The sequence below is a fragment of the Dasypus novemcinctus genome, chromosome 11 (assembly GCF_030445035.2).
Source record: "Dasypus novemcinctus isolate mDasNov1 chromosome 11, mDasNov1.1.hap2, whole genome shotgun sequence".
Classification (NCBI taxonomy): domain Eukaryota; kingdom Metazoa; phylum Chordata; class Mammalia; order Cingulata; family Dasypodidae; genus Dasypus; species Dasypus novemcinctus.
In genome coordinates this window covers 9,684,761-9,704,568 of record NC_080683.1, presented here as the reverse complement: position 1 = coordinate 9,704,568, position 19,808 = coordinate 9,684,761, and the positions used below count along the sequence as shown (strand labels likewise).

Genomic DNA, 19,808 nt, shown 5'->3' with positions numbered 1-19,808 from the left:
GAACTGGCCCCAGGCTGTCTTGAGTCCACGTGCTCCCCTTTCCATCTCCTTAAGGCGGCTCTTTCCTCTCCCGCGCTCCCCTGCCACACACCCCTGTGCCAGGGGCGCCGGAGCACTTGCCACGCTCTGAAGCCATCCTGTCGACTTCTGTCTCCTTGCCTGCCGTCCACCTCCCCTGCGAGGCCCTTGGGAAGCCGGTCCTCAGCTTTCACGCCCGCCGGCCTCCCGGCACCCAGCCTGGCTCCCTGCTCAGCAGCCTTTCTTTTTTTTCTGGCTGAACGAAGTGATTAGGCCGCGCTGCCTCCCGATGCAGGCCGGGCCCCCAGGCCTTTCGAATCGGAAGGTGCTGCTGCTGGCGGTGCCTCCCCAGGGGTAGGGAGCTGGGGCTGGGTGTCGGGGGCAGAGCCCTGGGGTCGGGGCCTTGGTGCGGTCTCTGTGCATCGAGGGTCAGAGGCGCGGTGCCAGCGGTCCCGGGCAGCCGAGGCAGGGAGGCTGGCTCGTGTCAGGACGCTGAGGGGCCGGGGTACGTGGCGACGAGTGGGCGCTCCCGCCACAAGGCACCCACTCAGAGACCGGAAGTGGCCCGGCAAGTAGGGGTCAGAGTAAAGGACGCTGGGTGAGTGTAGCGGCTAGGGTCCTCAAAGGAAACCGGCATCTCAATGGTTAATGTCACCAAAGGGAGGGGAATGCGCCCTCTTTTTTTTCCCTTTTCCTTTTTTATTGGGATATAAGGTACAGTGAAATTGTAAGCAAATAACTTGATGTGTGTTTACCTGTGCAGCACCTCTAAGATCTAGATGTAGGACACTCCCCACCCGCCAGAGGGGACCACACCTTCTCCCTGCCAACCCTCCCCCAATCTATGTATCTTTTAACCAAAAAAAAAAAAAGATAATAAAAAAAGAAAAAACAAAAACAAAACCCAAAAAGCCTCCCCCAAGGGCAGCCATTGTATAGATCTCTTACCATAAGATTGGTTTTCCCAGTTTTTAAATTTCAAATAAACGAAATCAGACGCTTTATACCCTTTTTGTCTGACTTCTTTCGCTCAAATTGTGCCTGAGATTCAACAGTGTCTATCAGGGGTTCATTCTTTTTTACGTCTCTGTAATATTTCCATCATGTGAATATACCATAATTTACTGACCCACGCTACTCCTAATGGACGTTGGATTGTTTCTTGTTTTCAATAAATAAAGGTCTAGGAGTGTCCTCGGGCCTATTGTTTGGTTGTCACAAGCACTTATTTCTGTGGGGAATATACCCAGGAGCAGAACTGCTGTGTCCTGAGGTACACACTTGTTTAGCTTCAGTAGGTCCTGCCAACAGCTTCTTCCGAAGTGCTTATACCGTTTTAGAGTTGGATTATCGTAACAGTTCATGTCATCAGAGGGAATTGGAAACTCTTAACAACCTCCTCTCCCACTAGGGCCACTCATGGCCCCATCTGCAGGGAGGATGCACCTGGCCAGGGGGTGGAGGCTTCGGGCCAGCTGACCAGGCCCCGTCTTTCCTGGCCGCGCAGGATGTGCCCCGAGAGAGTCCAGCTCTGCAGGTCCTCTTCAGTATTTCTTATCAGCCACCAAAGCCTCTGTCATGACCATGCCGCCTCGCTCCAGGCAGGCCACACTGTCCAGGACGGCAGCTTCTCTTCCACCGGAGCCTGCTAATCGGTGTCTTCCTTGCTGAGCGTCACCCCGGGCCTCTCGGAGGCATCCATGTGGTCCCCTGGTCTTATCGGCAACCGGCACGCACGTCGCCTCTTGGTGGGTTGTATATCCTGATGAGGTTTCCTGGAGACCTCGGCCACAGACGGCTCTCTTCTCCATGTGATGGGATTTTCATGCATTTTCATTGCAGGGATGACAGTTGCAGGCCCAGGCCCCGGGTTCTAGGGTGTATCTTGTATGTTACCAAATTCATAGAAAGTCCATGTTGAGAAAGACCTTCGAGGTTATCTGATCCATTCCCTTCTTTTGGCTGGGGAAACTGAGGCCCCGAGAGGTGACGTGACTTGCCCAATGTCACACGGCTTGTCTCCTGACAACTGTCCTAGGCTCAGTCCTCTGTGGCAGTCGGGCAGGTGGGATGGTCACCGGGACACTTGGACTCTGGGTTGGTGACAGCTGCCACTGTTTGCAGAACTCACTGCTGTTTGCAGAGACCCTAATGACCAATCACAGCCTATGTCATCCTGATGGCTACCCAAAAAGCTTTGTGACCTGCTGCCAGGCTGCCTCTGTGAACCCTACCTCTGTAATTAGTTCATGTCTGTCCCACAAATGCTTGTTGAAGAGACTCTGTTAAGGCCCTCCTCCTGGCATCTGCAGAACATGCTGTTCTCTAAGTGCTTTTCATTTATTCTGTCTTACCATCACATCCACGCTTGGAGCTTCTAGGGTTGGTTGTGGTCTTTCCATTTTAAAGATGAGAAAATCAACACCCAAAGATCACTACTGGTTTGTTCCAGCTCCTGTAATGTTGAGACATTTGCTTGTCAAATAGCCTGAAGCCTCACTGTTCTTTGAGGTCTGGTTCAGAAGATGCCTCTTCCGTGGAGCCTTTGTAGTTCCTCCTCTAGCAGGTGGTGATGTGGCCCTCCTTTGACCTTCCAGGGCCTTCTGTCCCTCTCTTAGGGTGCTTAGCAGCTGCGCCTTGGGATGCTCTTGTAAATGCATCATCCATTCCACATTCACTGAGCGCCCACTGTGCTGGGCCTACCAAGATGAAGCTCACGCCCTGATGGGCAGGAAGAAGAATCTTGAATTTGGCAGACACACAGGGCTGACCCTCTGCTGCTGCGCTGGGGGAGCCGCGCACTCAGGCTGGATTCAGGAGGCAGGGGGCTGGAGAGGCGCAGGACTCTTCCTGCAGGAAGGTACACGTTGGATGCACAGGTTTCGTCTCACCTCTGAGCTCCTTGAGGACAAGGGACTCTGTTTTCAGCTTCTTGTGTCCCCTCCTGCTCTGTCCCAGCTCTCCCCGTGTCTAGTCTCTCCCAGCAGCAGACAGGTCTGACGTTGGGCCTTGTCCCTCCTTCCCAAAGGCCACGCCTGGGTGGGCTGGTTGCCTTTAGGACAGTGGGGCTGGACCCTGCAGAAGGGGCTGTGGGCTTGGCAAGTTCAAGGCCCCCAGCCTTGGCCAGAGCCATGCCCTGGGCACTGCACAGGAGGTCAGGGAGGGGCCACGGTCTTCGGGGAGCTCCTGGCCACCCGTGAGAACTTCTGTCCCTGGGGGAGAAGCTGGGCACCTGCTCCGGGAGCGAGGAGGGAAAATCAACAGGCCTCTGGTGGGGGGAGGGTGCGGGCTGTGGTTTGGGGGTCTGCTTTCTTGGGCTGGGCTCTCTAGAAGCGGGGCCTGGGGCCGTTGTGGGCAGGGGTACAGTTTAGGCGCGTGACTTGCTGGCAGGAGAAACTGCATGGGATTGAGGGAAGCAGCCAAGCAAAGACGGGGTTTGGCCGTGTTCCACCTCAGCCTGGTCCGCAGGGAGCCCTGCAGCGGGCTCAGGGCCGCCCCCGTTGAGGCCAGGGGGCCGGCCTTTACCAGTCGGTCCTCGGTTTCCGAGTGTTTTGGAGGGGTGGGAATCTAGGCGTTTCTGGTTAAGGCAGCGCCCGGTCGGCTAAGGCTAAGGGCAGTTCTCTGGGGGAAGGTGAGGGAGGGCTGTGACCTCTCAGTAGCCGAGGCAGCAGCTGGGGGGGACGGATGCACCTGCCAGACATGGGGCTCTGGGTGGAGCACCAGCCGCGCCACCGCCGCGGGGCGAGGACAGAGATGCTGGGTCTGTGCGGATTACAAAGTCCCTCACAAAATGTGGCATTGGTGTGGAGAAAGCGGCCATGGTGGCTGCTGGGGGTAGGGAGTGGGAGGAAGAGATGAGATGTGGGGCGTTTTTGGGGGTTGGAGTTGTCCTGGGTGGTGCTGCAGGGACAGTTACCGGACATTGTATGTCCTCCCTTGGCCCACTGGGTGGGCTGTGGGAGAGTGTGGGCTATGGTGTGGACCATTGATCATGAGGTGCAGCGGTGCTCAGAGATGTGTTCACCAAGTGCAATGAATGTCTCATGATGATGGAGGAGGTTGTGGTTATGGGGGGAGTGGGGTGAGGGAGGTGGGGGGCGTATGGGGAACTCATTTTTTTAATGTAACATTAAAAAAATAAGTAAAGACAAAAAAAAAAAAACAAAGTCCCTCGCATACCTTAGCTCATTTAAGAGGGAATTGCCCCTTCCCGGAGCCCCTGGTCCTTCCGGCCTGGCCGGGGGGTCCTCGGCAGGGTCTTGGCTGAGCTCAGCGGGGTCAGGCCTCTGAGGAGCGGCCTGGGGAGGCCACACGGACCCCTCCCCTGGCACGCCCAGGAGGGCGCCTCCCACCCCATCTGGCCACCTGGCCCCGGTGCCTCTGACGCCCCCTTCCTCGCTCCGCCCCCGCCAGCTCCGGCCCAAGCGCAGATCGTGCACGCGGGCCAGGCGTGTGTGGTCAAAGAAGACAACATCAGCGAGCGCGTCTACACCATCCGGGAGGGGGACACCCTCGTGCTGCAGTGCCTCGTCACCGGGCACCCTCGGCCCCAGGTAAGACCCCTCCCCAGCCTGGCTCGGACCCCGCCTCCCTCGCGCCTCTCCCCAGCTCGGGGATCGGGGCTTGAGAAGAGGCAGCAGGAGCTGTGGACTAAAGACGCACAGCAGCAAGTAAACAGAAGACAGGGCCTGGGGAAATTGCTGGAAAATTAACTCTGTGGGGAAGGGCTGAAGGCTGTGGGCTTATTCACCAGCAAAAAAATTGACAGCTGAGGGGGAAAATTGAATGTCGTTGTTCCGTTCCACTCCACTCTGTGTACCTGTCGGGCAGACGTCCCATAGGTGCACCTGCAGCCAGTGCGAACGGGCGGACCGTGTGCCCCGCACCATGCTGAGTGCTTGCTCCAGTGTTTTCTCTTTGAATCCTCACAGCCATGCTAGGAGGACACTTTTCGTACCCCCATTTCTAGCTGAAGAATCAGAGCTTGGGCAAGTTGGGTTACTCCCAAGGTCCCATGGCTCTTGCGAGGATGGGGCAGAATTTGAATCCAGAACCAGAGTTCCTCGTAGCTTAGCCCATTTCCTCCCAGCATAGCCATCTTTGGGTTAGGGGCTCCAGGAGTTAAAAGTAAAATACGAGACAGTCTCTATTTCAGGAGGTTTCCAGGGGGCGAGTCCCATGCTCTCCAGGTTCAAAGACTAAAAGTAATTAGAAAGCAGTGTAAGCTGAGTGTCTGGAAATGCTGGATGAATTTTGTTACAGGCCAGTTCTCGGGTTCAGGCAGGAAGGTGCTGACTGATTATTACTGAGGGCTGGCGGGAGGAGTCAGGGAAGAGGGGGGCTGGAGGTCTGGGTGGAATTTGCTGGTGAGTTTCTGTGACCTTTAATAAGCAGCAGAAAAGATTGCAGCTGGGTCCTAGGAAGGGTGGTAAAATACAAAATCCTCTTTTCTGGGTAGTTTTTGGGAACAGGGACAGCGTTTGTAGGTTTGGCCTTGAGACAAGCAGATGGACAATGAGACCCCTCGACCCTTTCAAGCTGAGACCGCTGTCACTGCTTGCTCCGTCTCGGCTGTGCGTCTTCGGGCTGGTGTTTGCGTCAGATGTGACTATTAGAGTAGCGCCGGGTGCCCCTAAGGCTGGGGAGGCAGCACGGCCATCCTCCCCTTAGGCTGCGCTGGCCATCTGTGTGTGTCCCCTCGTGCTTTCCACGGACGAGTCATGTGCGTCCTGACTGCGTGCACATGCACGGTTTTCTATTTCCAACGGTGGCTTTTCATTGTTCTTCTTGTAAGCCAAGCTCAAGACCTTGGGCTCCTATCTGACCTCCCCCATCTCATTCCCTGAGGCCTTTCTTTACGCATCTTGCATGGGTCTTCTCCTCTCCCTTCTCCATCCCTCCCTCAGGTCCTGTCTCTCAGACCACGCAGTAGCTTCTAACTGACCTCCCAGTCGCCCCCTCTCACCCTCCACTCCATCTAGCACCCTGCTATCAGAGTGATCATCCCCACCCCTGCTACATCGCATCACTCCCCTGCTCAGAAACCTTCAGTGGCTCCCCATTATTTACCAGAGCCTGTTCAAGCTCCTAGGGGCGGAACTCAAGACCTTCCACAATTTGGCCTTTCCTGTCTGATCTCCCACTGCCGTTCCTTACTCTCAGCTCTCGAGACAAACTTGCCTCCTCACCATTCCCCAAGGAAACTCTGTTCATTCCTCCTTTTGCCCTTCCACTGTCACGGCTTACCTCTCCTGTGAACAGTCTTCTAGCTTCTCTTTTGCTCATTTCATGAAAACAAATATTTAGTAAGCACCTGCTAAGTACAGTTCCTGCATCACGGAGTATCCAGTCTAGGAGGCAAGGGAGAGAAGTTCTCGTAGCCCACTTTGTGGTCAACATGGGGCGCTGAGTGGGCGTGGATATTCTACTCCAAACAAAAAGCAAAAGAGGGGCAATCTCTAGGGATCAGAAGTGAGGAAGGCATCTGTAGCAATGGCCGTGAGCCGAGGTTGGAGAACCTGGTCCCCGAGGGCACAGCAGTATGACTACACCCGTGGGGATGTGAGTGGAGGACACAGGCCCATTCATGGCTGTGAGGTGGAAGTGGACTCTCAGCCTAAAGCTGGAAGCTCGGCAAGAGGGGCACCACCGGCCAGTGGGGACCAGGACTCTGTCCCACAGCCCAGTCACAGCAGGGAGTGACTCTGCTTCAGGCTGTGGGTACAGACAGAGTCACCTATGAGAGATCATAGCCCTAAGCCAGTCTGTGCTTATACCATCCAAGGGGTGAGGAGACCTTAAGGAGGAAATTAATACAAAAGCTGGCTGCAACTGAAGACCTTCTATCTTGGGCATAGGTCACCACAATACCACACGGCAGACAGGCTTCCTAGGGCCTAAGGAGGGCTTCTGTGGAAGATATTTTCCACTGAATATAAGCCTGCAGAGTAAAATTTTAAGCATATTTAAATACACATTGCCAGGAGAGCCAGTCCACAGACCCAACAAATTGAACAAATCACATTTTAGGAACCAGACAATAGAGCCATCTGAAAGGATCTTTATAATAATATGTTTAAAATATTCAAAGAGTGAACAGAAGACATAGAATCCATAAAACAGGAGATTATAAAAAACCTGATCATTCATATATGAGGAAATCCTAGAAATTAAAAAAACCATCTTTTGAAAAATTGGCCATAATACCTTAGAGACAATGGAAGAGAAAATTAGTAACTTGGATGATGGCTCTGAGGAAATCAGTTATAATACAGTATGGAGGAGACAAAGAGATGGAAAATGTGAAAAAGCAGTTGCGACATGGAGGATAGAATCAGAATCTAGAAGGAAAGAATAGAGAAAACAGAAGAGGCAATATTTTAAAGAGATAAAGGCTGAAAATTTTGCAGAATTGAAGAAAGATAAGAACCCTCCGATGGATAAAGCAAACCAAGTCTCAAACAGTATGTGCACAAACCCCATGTAGATAAATCATGGTAAACTGGAAAACATTAAGGTAAAAAAAAACTATTTTCATGGCCCTATTCCTTCACCAAAGCACCCTCTGACTATGTATGGATTGCCTAAGACTATGAAACTGCTTCTATCCTTCCCCAAGTTTTTGTAACCTCTCAGTCCATGGGAGCAGGGTCAACGCATGGAGGGGAATAGAGTACCAACATTTTGGCCTGCAGTAGCTCCTCCACTGCAGGGCAAAGGCTGCTCTTTCACCTGCTTCTCCCCAGTCTTTTATGGCCAGTGGCCTGATCTATTCTCCAAGATCAGGGTCCTCGGTCTGTCTCAATAATTATCAGTCCTCCCCAACTTCAGGACTGCAGCTTCCTGGCCCTACCCCCCAATCCTTGCGCCTCACTGACTGGAACTGATCCATTCTTCCTAATCCTCCGGCAGCTTTGAGTAGAAACTCAAGTTGCTCATGTGATCCTTGATAGTTTCCATAGTCTAAGGCAATGTTAATACTAATGGGTATTTGTTGAGTGACTAATGGATAGGTATCTTACATGTTTTTCCCCCTAAACGTCACAATAACCTTGCAAAGTGGATATTATGCCATATTAGTTCTCCATTGCTGCATAACAAATATCCTCAAAACTAGAGACTTGAAGCAATAAACATTTGTAATCTGACATTCCCTGTGGGTCAGGAATCCAGGAGCAGCTGAGCGGGGGACTTTGGCTCAGGGTCTCTTGTGAGGTTGCAGTCCGGGTGTCAGTGACGGCTGCCGTCATCTGAGGCTTGGCTGGGGCTGAAGGATTAGCTCACTCACGTGGCTGTCCAGTTTCTGGCCAAGGGGGCCTTGCATAGAGCTGCTCAAGACAGGATAGCTGGCTTTCCCCAGAGCCAGTGGCCAGAGACTGGGAGAAAGAGAGAGACAGGCAAGGGTAACGAGAGTCTCCTATGACCTACCTCTTCAGCGACCTACCACCACCCCTGCTGGATTCTGTAGGTGTGAAGTGGGAGGGGACTGCGGAAGGGTGTGGGGCTCACTGGGGGCCATCTGAGAGGCTGGCTACCACCTCCACCCCTTTCACAGATGAGGAATCTGAAGCCGACAGGAGTTGAGTAACTCACCCAAGGCTGCTGAGCTAGGGAGTGGAATAACATTTTCTAAAAAATCAGATTCTTCAGTCTTCCAGGCACTATTGATATACTCATTTAGTCCTCTGAGTACCTCTTTGAGGTGGGTGCTGTTCTCCTCTTACAGATGAGGACACGGAGGCAGCAGAAGTTAGGTAGCTTGCCCTTGACTCCACGCTCTTAACCACTGCCCCACAACGCCTAGATCTAAAGCCTCCTCCCTCCCACACCGTGGCTCCCTACCCCCTGCGCTCGGCCACCCATCCGTTGAGTTCCTTTCCTAGGCCGGCGTGTGCCCCACGTGCGTTTAGGCCAAGAGTACAGGGCGCAGGCTGGGGCGCACCCGGCCCCGAGGCGCCCCCCCACAGCCGGGTCCGCGTCTGCCCCGCCCGGTGCAGGTGCGGTGGACCAAGACCGCGGGGAGCGCGTCCGACAAGTTCCAGGAGACGTCGGTGTTCAACGAGACGCTGCGCATCGAGCGCATCGCGCGCACGCAGGGCGGCCGCTACTACTGCAAGGCCGAGAACGGCGTGGGGGTGCCCGCCATCAAGTCCATCCGCGTGGACGTGCAGTGTGAGTCGCTGCCCTGCACCTCCCCGAGCCTGGCAGCCCCTCCTCGACCTGGGGGCCTCCTCCGCGGACCCCGGGACCGCGGGCTGGGGAGGAAGAGGAGGGCAGGGGAGAATGCAGAGGCAGCTCCCCCTAGGGGAGTGGAGGTTCTCTTCCTCCACCCACAGCAGGAGGGCCACACCCCGGGTGGGTCCCTGGGGCAGGGGCAGCTGGGAGGGAGGTGGGAAGGCCACCACGTCCAGTCCTCTGTCTCCCCCAGGTTGGCCGAGCGTGCAGGGGTGGGCGAGCTTCTGACCGTCTCGAAGTGTCCCTTGAGGGTGACTCGGCTTTCCCTGAGGGCTGCCGGTAGCCCGAGCCCCCCCCCCCCCCCCCCCCGCCGTGGGGTCCCCCGGCCCTGAGTCCATGGAGGCAAAAATGCTCTTGCAGACCTGGACGAGCCAGTGCTGACGGTGCATCAGACGGTGAGCGACGTGCGCGGCAACTTCTACCAGGAGAAGACGGTGTTCCTGCGCTGTACGGTCAACTCCAACCCGCCCGCCCGCTTCATCTGGAAGCGGGGCTCCGACACCCTGTCCCATAGCCAGGACAACGGGGTCGACATCTATGAGCCCCTCTACACCCAGGTCAGGGCGGGCAGCTGGGCTGGTCTCCTCGTGGCGCACCCCGGGGTCCGCCTCCTGCACCCATGGCGGTGGGTGGGGGGCACGAGGGGCTGAGGCTTCTTGACCCGGAGCTCTTAGATTTCAGCAATTTTATTTGGACAGCAGAAGCATACAATTTCATTGGGGTTCAAAAATCCGGGGTAGAAAGGTCAGGGGGTAGTGGTGAGGACAGGAGTGTCCCAAAGGCAAGATGCCCTCTAGGAATGTTGTTGGTTGGGAAAAGACACCCCCTAGGGCCGGCAAGTCATCCCTGCCCACTGCTGGCTGGTAGAGTTTAGGGAACCTGTGGGCAGGCATGGCAGGAGTTGGGGGCAAGGAGATCAGACCCCTTCCCAAGGGTCCCCCCCATCCCAGGAGGTGGGCATAATGCCATACTGCCAGGGAGGGCTTTTGGAGGCGGCTTTCCTAGACGGCGGTTGGGGTCCCATGTTCAGTGAGACCCTGTGGGCTAGCCCCACATTTGGGTGAGTTGTGAGGCAGAACAGGATTCCTTACCCCTCCCTTTCCCAGAGTGGGGAAACTGTGGCCTGGTCCTGGTCAGGCATTGCAAACAGCCTCAGAGCCAGAGAAGCCCCTGAGCAGGCACGGCTGGGGGTATGGGCATAGAGAGTGCAGCAGCCACCTCAGGCTCAGGCCCCCTGGGGATGAGCGGTGCAAGGGGAGGCGGGGGAGACAGCGGTCAGAATACAGACCTGCTTTGGCCTCTGGCACTGGGGGAGTAAGTGTGGGAGCCCCCAGAGGCCCAAGCAGGCCCCTCACTCCAGTGGTCCACTGCTGACCAGGGGGAGACCAAGGTCCTGAAGCTGAAGAACCTGCGGCCCCAGGATTATGCCAGCTACACCTGCCAGGTGTCTGTACGTAACGTGTGCGGTATCCCGGACAAAGCCATCACCTTCCGGCTCACCAACATCACGGGTACAGGCACTTCCCAGTCCACGTCCCTTGCTCCCTGGGTGGACTCCCCAGCCAAGCTCCCCTCCTAACCCTTGCAGGACCCTCAGCACAATGCCACTAGTGCGCCTGGCCCTCCTCTCTCCCCGTTGTCTGCTTGCTCCCCACCTTCTGCCCTCTATTCTCTCCCCAGGGCTTTCCCAGCACCCATGGGTTCCCTAGCCCCCTCATCTCCCCCACATCCAACCCTGCCCCCAAGGGTCCCCTAAGACACCACCTCCTTGTCCTCTTAGCACCACCAGCTCTGAAGCTGTCTGTGAACGAAACTCTGGTGGTGAACCCTGGGGAGAATGTGACAGTGCAGTGTCTGCTGACAGGAGGCGACCCCCTACCCCAGCTGCAGTGGTCCCACGGGCCTGGCCCACTGCCTCTGGGTGCTCTGGCCCAGGGTGGGACCCTCACCATCCCTTCAGTACAGGCCCAGGACTCTGGTTATTACAACTGCACAGCTACCAACAACGTGGGCAACCCTGCCAAGAAGACCGTCAACCTGCTGGTGCGATGTACGTGGCCTCCAGAGGGCTGGGGGTTGGGGAATCAGGAACAGACAGGGTCCTTGTCCTGCAGGAACTCCCCATCATAAGGAAAAGGGGCCTGTCTGCTTCCCCTTGGTAGGTGATGTATTCTGAGGAGTCCAGTTCCAGGCATTTTGATTTCCCTGCAATTCCAGTGTCTGCCATCAGGTGGCACCAGGTTGAAAACTGTTGTGAAGTTTTATTTACAGTTTACAATTTGAGTTTCTAAAGGTCACCTCAGTAATCCAAAAAGTAAGAAGGGCTAATGTGGATTACCTACATTTTTATTTAGATTGGGGAAAACAGGCTGTGAAAAGCTAATTGTGGCCATTTCAACCTTCAAGTCAATTTTTCTGTTTTTTCCCACTTTACAATGGTGTCTACATGATTAATGAACTGAATTGAACTGCAAATAACATCCATCTCCACATGCTTTTATAGATAAAACTTTATCAGTAAAGCATTTCTGAAGATAATTACTAAATGTAAAAATGATGCAAAAGTTGAGTTATGATCTAAAGTACAAACACCTGGGAATGATCTGATGGTTTCCTTACTAAACCTCCGCCTTAGTCATTATCATTAGTTACTCAATATGATCTTGGTTTTGCTGCTCCGCTTTAAAAAGGAAACTTTAAATTCTTCTGCTTGTGCAACTTAAGGATTTGGGGTTTTTTTTTAAGACTAAGGCTTGTTTCCAGCTCATTAGTGCTTAAAGGTTAAAGTAGAGCTTCTGCCAAATCCATCTGAGAATCTTCTGTCGCCTTGGATGCTCTTCTTTGTTCATCTCTCACTGGCTAGTCAGTCTGTCTGTCACAGAAAGAAGCTCACTCACTAGGTCTTTTTACGTAGAGTGAGAAAGGAGCAAGACTGTGGCTATCTTGATGACTACTTTTTCCTGCTATAGTACTTTTCCCGTCAGAAGATTTTCTCTGCCTGGTTACATTTGGCCTTTAAAACCTGCGTTGGTGAGATATCTCAATTTACGGCAAATATCAGCGGTGACTGCTACTGCCCGCAGGGCACGGTACAGGCCTGCTTTCTGCTGCCGTGTCCTGTCCAGTTAGTGCCCAACTTATCAAGCACTCTCTCTAACTCTTGACTTACTTGGAGCAAGATTCAGATTTCTTAAAGAGCCCAGAGCCTTTTCTTTCTAAACTCTAGGCTCTTATGTCATTGCATGCAAAATGATTGTATTGGTCTTTCATAATAAAAACTACACAAATTTGTTGCAAAGAGTCAACAGCGCACAAGGGTGTGAGAATTTAAATTGTCCCTCAGTTCCCCTCATCTCACTCTCTAGATAGAACCACTACCACATGCTGTGGTGCATCCATCCAAAATTTTAATTTTGCGTATTCAAGGTTTAAAACAACACAATAAAAATAAAGCAATGTAGTTGCTAAAGGCACAGGCTCTGAGTGTGAATTCCAGGTTTGCTACTTCCTTGGGCTGGTTGCTTAACTGGTCTGAGCCTCAGTGCCTTCCACTGTAAAATGATACTACCTCCCTCAAAGACTGGGATGGATTAAATGAATAATCCATGTGAGGTGCTGGAAGCGCGCCTCTCACATAGTCGATGTCAGTAAAGAGTGACTATCATTGCTATACCTGCTTTTCTGCAGTGAGCTTATTTTGAATTTTTAAAAGCACGTCTGAGCAAATGAAGCGATGTCAAAGCAAAGCAAAGCATTGGTTTCCCCCGGGGGTGGTGCCCCCCACCCTCTAGGAGGGCCAGTTGGAGGGGAGCAGCGGGGTCTGGGCGGGGATGGGACGTGGCCCCCGGCCTCACACCCTCCCTCCCCACCCACAGCCATGAGGAACGCCACGTTCCAGGTCACCCCCGACGTGATCAAAGAGAGCGAGAACATACAGCTGGGCCAGGACCTGAAGCTGTCGTGCCACGTGGATGCGGTGCCCCAGGAGAAGGTGACCTACCAGTGGTTCAAGAACGGCAAGCCGGCACGCATGTCCAAGAGGCTGCTGGTGACCCGCAACGACCCCGAGTTGCCCGCCGTCACCAGCAGCCTGGAGCTCATTGACCTGCACTTCAGCGACTACGGCACCTACCTGTGCGTGGCTTCCTTCCCGGGGGCACCTGTGCCTGACCTCGCTGTGGAGGTCAACATCTCCTCTGAGACAGGTGGGCAGCTGGGAGGCAGTGAGGAGGGGCGAGGGAGCCAGAGGGGCCCTTGGAGCGGAGGAGAGGGCAGCATTTGTCCATCCCACACATTCTTATCAAGTACTTCTTACCTGCCACGCACTGTCCTAGGTGGTGGGAGACAGTGAAACGGTCTCTGCTCTCTTTGAACTCAGCGGGAAGGCGTTTTGTAGATAACGTAACAAATATGTAATGGCAAACAGCGATACATGAGAGTGGGAGAAGAGTTCCCTGAGATGGAATGTTTGCTCTGAGATCTGAGGGAGGGGCAGGATTTTACTGCACAAAGGGGAGCAAGGGAGGGTTTGGGGAAAGCAATGCAGACCAAGGGATCAGCATGTGCAAAGGCACGGAGGCAGGAAAGCATGCGGGCCACTTGGAAAACTGAAGGAAGGGTAGTGGGGCCGGGAGAATGGAGTGAGCTGAGGGTGGAGAAGTCACCAGGTGCCACATGGTGCAGGGCCTCAGAGGCCACCGTAAGGGTTTGGATTATTCCAATAATAATAAAAATCAGTAATGAAATAATAATGGCTAGCATTTATTGTTTGCTATGTGCTCTGATGACTTTATACTTCTCTAATTTGTCCTCATGATTTACTTTATGGGGTATAGTCCCATTTTGAATAAAGAAGAGAGTTTTAGGCTCAGAGAGTTTGAGACATACCTAAGGTAACCCAACAGTAAGTGGCACAGTGGGGATTCAAACCCAGGCCATCTGACCTCAGAGCCTGTCGCTTAGTTACCATTGAAGGATTTACACTTTGAGAGTAACGGGATTGGAGGAGATGACTTTGGAAAGGGTCCCCAGAATCTCGCCACCAGGCCCCAGCACCTTGCACTGAAGCGCTGGCTGACTTTGAATTAAGCCTCTTCTCTGGGCCTCAGTTTCTCCTCCATGAGAGACTGGACCGTTGGCTTAGGAAGCCCCTTCCACAGACATCTGTGTCTGTGAGGGGTGAGGTGCACAGAGAGAAGCCTGGTGAAGCTAAGGGGGTCAGGAGGGGCTTCCAGAAGGGGGCAGGCTGGAGCAGGGCTTGGGGAGATCACCAGGCTTCTGAAGAGTCCACACATTCATTTTGAAAAAAAAAAAAATTCATTTTGCACACTGCTGCAGGCCAGGCCCTGGGTGGGCAGCGGGGAGTCCACAAAAATGCGACAGCCCTGTCCTCAGAGCTCACTGAGGGGCCGGGGGTGGGAGCGGGAGGCTGCGGGAGTGGGGTGGGGTGGAGACAGACATGTTGAGCGGTAGGTGGAAAAGGGAAGGGCGAACCTTGGAAATAGGATACAGAGGTAATTGAGGGGTCTGCCAAAGGTCCCAGGGATACGAGAGAAGGACCACCAGGCTGCCTGGGGAGGTCGGGGAGGGGCTCTCAGAGGAGGCTGGCTCCATGTGCGCCAAAGAGGATGCGTTGGCTTTTGCCAGGGGGGTGGAGAAGCGCAGGGGAGGATAAAGCAGAAGGAATGGGGGGAGCCCCCCAATATGTATGAGACTTGGTGTGTCCAGGATTGTGCTCCGTGCAGGTCGGTCCTGCAGCTGGGACACAGGGTGGGAGAGGGGAGAAGAGGCTGTGGGGTGGCAGGATCCAGAGCCTGGGGTCTCCTTTGCAAAGCCGGGGAGGAGTTGGAGCTTTAACCTGAGGACAGTGTGACCTCAGAGGGAGAGGTGGCTCTTTAGACTGGCGGTGGCGGCGGGGAGGGGTGATGGCGCTGAAGAAGAGCTTGGAGCTGGGATGTTTTAGAGGCAGGAAAATTCACTGGGCCCAGGACCTTTTCCTCAGTGTGCCTCACAGGCCTGATGCCTAGGGCATGGCAGCTTTTAAGGGCCCCGTGGAAATGATTTAGACCTGGAAAAATAAATTAGTTGGCTCCAAAATACAAAGAGAAACTGCAAAATTAAAGTCAATAAGTGTATGCATGTTTATAGGATATAAATTATACTAATTAGACAACTGGACCTCTGCTTGCCCTTGTTTAATGAACAAATTATATTTAATGTAGACATGGGTGCATTTTAATTTGTTTGATGTGATGTGGGATGGGACCCATGGAGGTCTTCACATATGAGTAATGTGTTCAGTTGGATTAGGTTTGGCTGTGAATAACAGAAAGATGCCAAGTAATAGTGGCTTAAACAAGCTAGATATGTATTTCTTCCTCATAAAAGAAATCTAGAGGTGAGCAGTCCCAAGTTGTATGGGGGCTCAGCTCCACCAAATCTTCTGGGCCCCAGGCTCCGTCTGTCTTGCTGTTCCATTGTCCTTAGCAAGTGCTACCTTCCCCACAGTGGAGGGTCCAGCCACAGCCATCAATCTAAAAGAGGCTGAGCGCCTCTTCCCATGTACCAGGTTCGGAGTTTCTTCTGCACCTCCTAAAAAAAAAAAGGAGAAGTTGGAGGCTGGAGGCCCTGTCTTTAGCAGAAATGTTTGAAGGTGGAATCCCCAGCACTTAGTAGTATAGAGGTTCCAGGGGAGAGAATAGGCTTGGCTGACTCAGGTCTATTTCTGAGGCAGAGACCCCAGGAGGTGGAGAGGATTTGGGGTGGTGAGTTCTGTTTTGGAGACACGAGTTGCCTGAACGGGGCCTTGCGCCTGAGGGAAGGGAAGGAGGAGCCCAAAGGCAGAGGTTAGTGGGGGGCTCTAACTAGGCTCCTCCCCCTCTCCCCCACCCCTGCAGTGCCGCCTACCATCAGCGTGCCCAAGGGCAGGGCAGTGGTGACGGTGCGGGAGGGCTCTCCTGCCGAGCTGCAGTGCGAGGTGCGCGGCAAGCCGCGACCCCCCGTGCTCTGGTCCCGGGTGGACAAGGAGGCGGCCCTCCTGCCCTCTGGGCTGCCCCTGGAGGAGACCCCCGACGGGAAGCTGCGGCTGGAGCGCGTGAGCCGCGACATGAGCGGGACCTACCGCTGCCAGACGGCTCGCTATAATGGCTTCAACGTGCGCCCCCGCGAGGCGCAGGTGCAGCTGAACGTGCAGTGTGAGTCCCGTGGCCCCACCGGGCTGCTTCTCCCCGTTCCCAGCTCGGCCTGTCCCCTCTTCACCCTCGCCCCAGTCCAGCCCAACTCCTCTACCTGCTGCTGATACCCCTAAACCTTTGACACACCCATGCTCAGGAGACGGAGGTCTCTAATCCTTGTCCCACTTTCACCATCAAGTGTCCCCCGTCGTCATATCCAGGGAGCCAGAGAGCAAAGAGATATCCTGATTCAAAGGGAATGAAGGAGGAGGAAGGGTCCCCAAGGGACCTGATAGCATCGTGACGCTGCACCCTGCTCTTAGCGCGCTGTAACGCACCTGGGAGCGTGTGTGTTTGAGGGCACTGCGAGTGTGTATCCGCCCTGAGACTCTCCGGGAGAAAGGAGAGCAGGGGTGGGTGTGTCGCCTCCCCACGGGGCCGAGGCCCTGCTGACCGCCCCCTCGCCCCCAGTCCCGCCGGAGGTGGAGCCCAGCTCCCAGGACGTGCGCCAGGCGCTGGGCCGCCCGGTGCTCCTGCGCTGCTCCCTGCTGCGCGGCGGCCCCCAGCGCATCGCCTCGGCCGTGTGGCGCTTCAAAGGGCAGCTGCTGCCGCCGCCGCCCGCCGTGCCCGCCGCCGCCGAGGCCCCCGACCACGCCGAGCTGCGCCTCGACGCCCTGACCCGCGACAGCAGCGGCAGCTACGAGTGCAGCGTCTCCAACGACGTGGGCTCGGCCGCCTGCCTGTTCCAGGTCTCGGGTGAGCATCCCTTTGGGTTCCGCCCGGCCCCGCCCACCAGGGCCAGGCCTCGCCCCAGACCCCGCCCTGCCACGCCCATCCGGGCCAGGCTCCGCCCCAGTCCCCTCCCTGCCACGCCGGGCCATGGTGTCCCCGCCAGGGCCTCGCCTGCCTTTTCAAGGCCCGCCCAAGTGCCGCCCGGACCCAATCCATGACCTCCCCTTATGGCCCCGCCCCCTGCAGGCGCGGGCTCCGCCCTCCACTTTTGGTCTAGGCCTTCCCTGTTCCCGCCCGCCTATACCCGCCTTAAGCCCCGCCCATCACAGCTCAGCCTCTGCCAGGGCTTCTCACGGCCCCGCCCCTTTCAGGGCCCACCCGGCCAGACCAAAGCTCCGTGCTCTCATCCCGCCGGCACTCCCTGCCAAGGCCCCGCCCCTCCCAGCCTAGGCCCCGCCCCCAGGAGCCTAGGCCCCACCCCCTCCAGCCCTGGCCGTTCAAGCCCCTCTGTGCCCTGACGTTTCTTGCCACTCCGCTTATCCTGGCACTTGGGGACTGCGGATGGCAGAGGTCTCTTCCCAACCCCAGTTCCAATGTGAGGGGCTGGAGCTGAGAGAAAGAAGACGCCCCTCAACAGCTTCTCTTGAACGTAGGGGTGGTCCCTGCGTGTCGCCCAGAAATCCCTCTCAGTCCTGCTCCCAGCTCCTCTCCAGGTCTTAACGGGGTGGGCTGTTTGGGGCCGCAGACGGTCAAAAGGGGTGGAGAGCGTGGAGGTCAGGGAGCGGGGCTTCCGAGGTTGCCCACGTCCCCTCCCTCTGCCTCCATGTGGAGAGGCCCTGGAGAGAGCCCCAGACATGCCTCTCCCCAGTCCCCGGTACCCCCTGCTTCCCAACAGCTCCCGACTGCCCGGGTGCCCCTTCAGCCCTGGTGGGGCTCCCCTCACTCAACAACATAGCTAGGACCGTAGGTCACTGGCCACCTCCCCAGCCCCTCCCCACGCCACCCAGCCCTGCCAGCGAGAGGCCCCTGTGACATTTCCCACCTCCTCTCCCTCCTCCCCTGTTCTCCCACACTTTCCCTGTCTCCCCACCTTTTTGCCTCTCTATTCCTCTCCTCTCTCTTCCTTCTCCCTCTATATCCCCAACCTTCTGTGTCTTTTCCCCCAATTCTCTTTCCCCGTACCTTCCTTAATGTCCCTTCTCGTCCCAAACTTCTCTTTTCTCTATCTCTTCCTCACCTCTCCTCTGGAAACCTTCAACCATCCTTCTCTCCACGTCCCGCCTTTCCTCCCACCCCCTCATCCTCCCCACCCCCCTCTCCGCCCCTCACATGCTCTCCTCACCATGTCCCTCTTGGTCTCCCCACACCCTCTCTCTGTCTCTCCCCGTCCCCCCACCCTCCCCGGCCCCACGCCCCTCCCCACCCTCTCAGCCAAAGCCTACAGCCCGGAGTTTTACTTCGACACCCCCAACCCCACCCGCAGCCACAAGCTGTCCAAGAACTACTCCTACGTGCTGCAGTGGACGCAGAGGGAGCCCGGCGCCGTGGACCCTGTGCTCAACTACAGACTCAGTGTCCGCCAGGTGGGCTGAGTGGGAGCAGGGGCCCGGGCGCAGGTGGGGAGTATGCAGGCTGACCCTGGAGATGCTCGCCAGGGGTTGGAGGCAGAGGCTGGGACACAGCGGCCCTCTTTGCACTGAGCGCCAGGGGCAGAGAATGCTCTGGACCCAGCAGCAGGAGCTGGGAGGCTCTGGAGACTTGGCCGGTTCGGACCCTTGCTCTGGGCACAGCTGAGAACCAGGCAGGGGTCCGCCAGGGTCTTGGGATGCCAGAGTCAGGACTGCCCACAGAACATAGTATCTGTTCTTGAGGTGGGGATGCCAGTCTTTTGCCTACAGCGTCTCTGGAATCCGAGGCCAGAGTCACTGGCTGGTCTTGAGACTGAGGGCAAGACCAGCCAGGCAAAGGGGCACTGGGCCGGAGGGTAAGAGTGAGCGTTTAGGGCAGACTACCGAGGGTAGAATCCCAGTTCTGTGAGAGCTTGGGCAAGCTACAGACCTCTTCGGCCTCAGTTTCCTTATCTGTAAAATAGGAGTCGTTGTTTTAACACCCCACCTCCTGGGATCGTTACTTTGAGGATTAAACGAATGAATACCGGCACAGCCCGTTGAAGAGCGCCCAGCACGCTGTTCTTACTGGGACAGCCTTGGAAGGGCTGGTGGCCCCCTTTCACCCATGAAGCCGAGGCCCTGACTCTGTAGGCCTCACCGCCCCCCGGGGTACTGGGCTGGTCGCCTGGTGGCGAGCGTGGCCTGCCGGGCATCTGGAATTCCCTGTACCCACAGCTGAACCAGCACAACGCCATGGTCAAGGCCATCCCAGTGCGGCGGGTAGAGAAGGGGCAGCTGCTGGAGTACATCCTGACGGACCTCCGCGTGCCCCACAGCTACGAGGTCCGCCTCACACCCTACACCACCTTCGGGGCCGGCGACATGGCCTCCCGCGTCATCCACTACACGGAGCGTAGGTGGCGGCGGCCGTGGGAAGGGTGGGCCCATCTCGTGCCCGGAGACTGCCCTCCGACCTCCCCACGTGGTTCTGGGCTCCAGACTCCACTGTGCACAGTCCACCCCAGCCCCCACTGCTGGCCAA

The 19,808-nt window shown here is 55.9% G+C and overlaps 1 protein-coding gene across 3 annotated transcripts in view; it reads left to right on the top strand.

Annotated features, from left to right (window-relative positions):
* Positions 1–19,808, top strand: part of MDGA1 (MAM domain containing glycosylphosphatidylinositol anchor 1) — a 55,341-nt gene that overhangs the window by 24,072 nt on the left and 11,461 nt on the right. The window contains exons 2-11 of one of the 3 annotated variants that reach the window (XM_058306669.2): positions 4,432–4,571; positions 9,015–9,189; positions 9,613–9,809; positions 10,631–10,763; positions 11,033–11,302; positions 13,128–13,457; positions 16,149–16,445; positions 16,896–17,180; positions 18,588–18,739; positions 19,502–19,679. In XM_058306669.2, the coding sequence (XP_058162652.1) occupies positions 4,432–4,571; positions 9,015–9,189; positions 9,613–9,809; positions 10,631–10,763; positions 11,033–11,302; positions 13,128–13,457; positions 16,149–16,445; positions 16,896–17,180; positions 18,588–18,739; positions 19,502–19,679 (2,157 nt within the window). The remainder of the gene's footprint in view (positions 1–4,431; positions 4,572–9,014; positions 9,190–9,612; positions 9,810–10,630; positions 10,764–11,032; positions 11,303–13,127; positions 13,458–16,148; positions 16,446–16,895; positions 17,181–18,587; positions 18,740–19,501; positions 19,680–19,808) is intronic. The other 2 variants (XM_058306670.2, XM_058306671.2) reach the window with 2 other exon arrangements.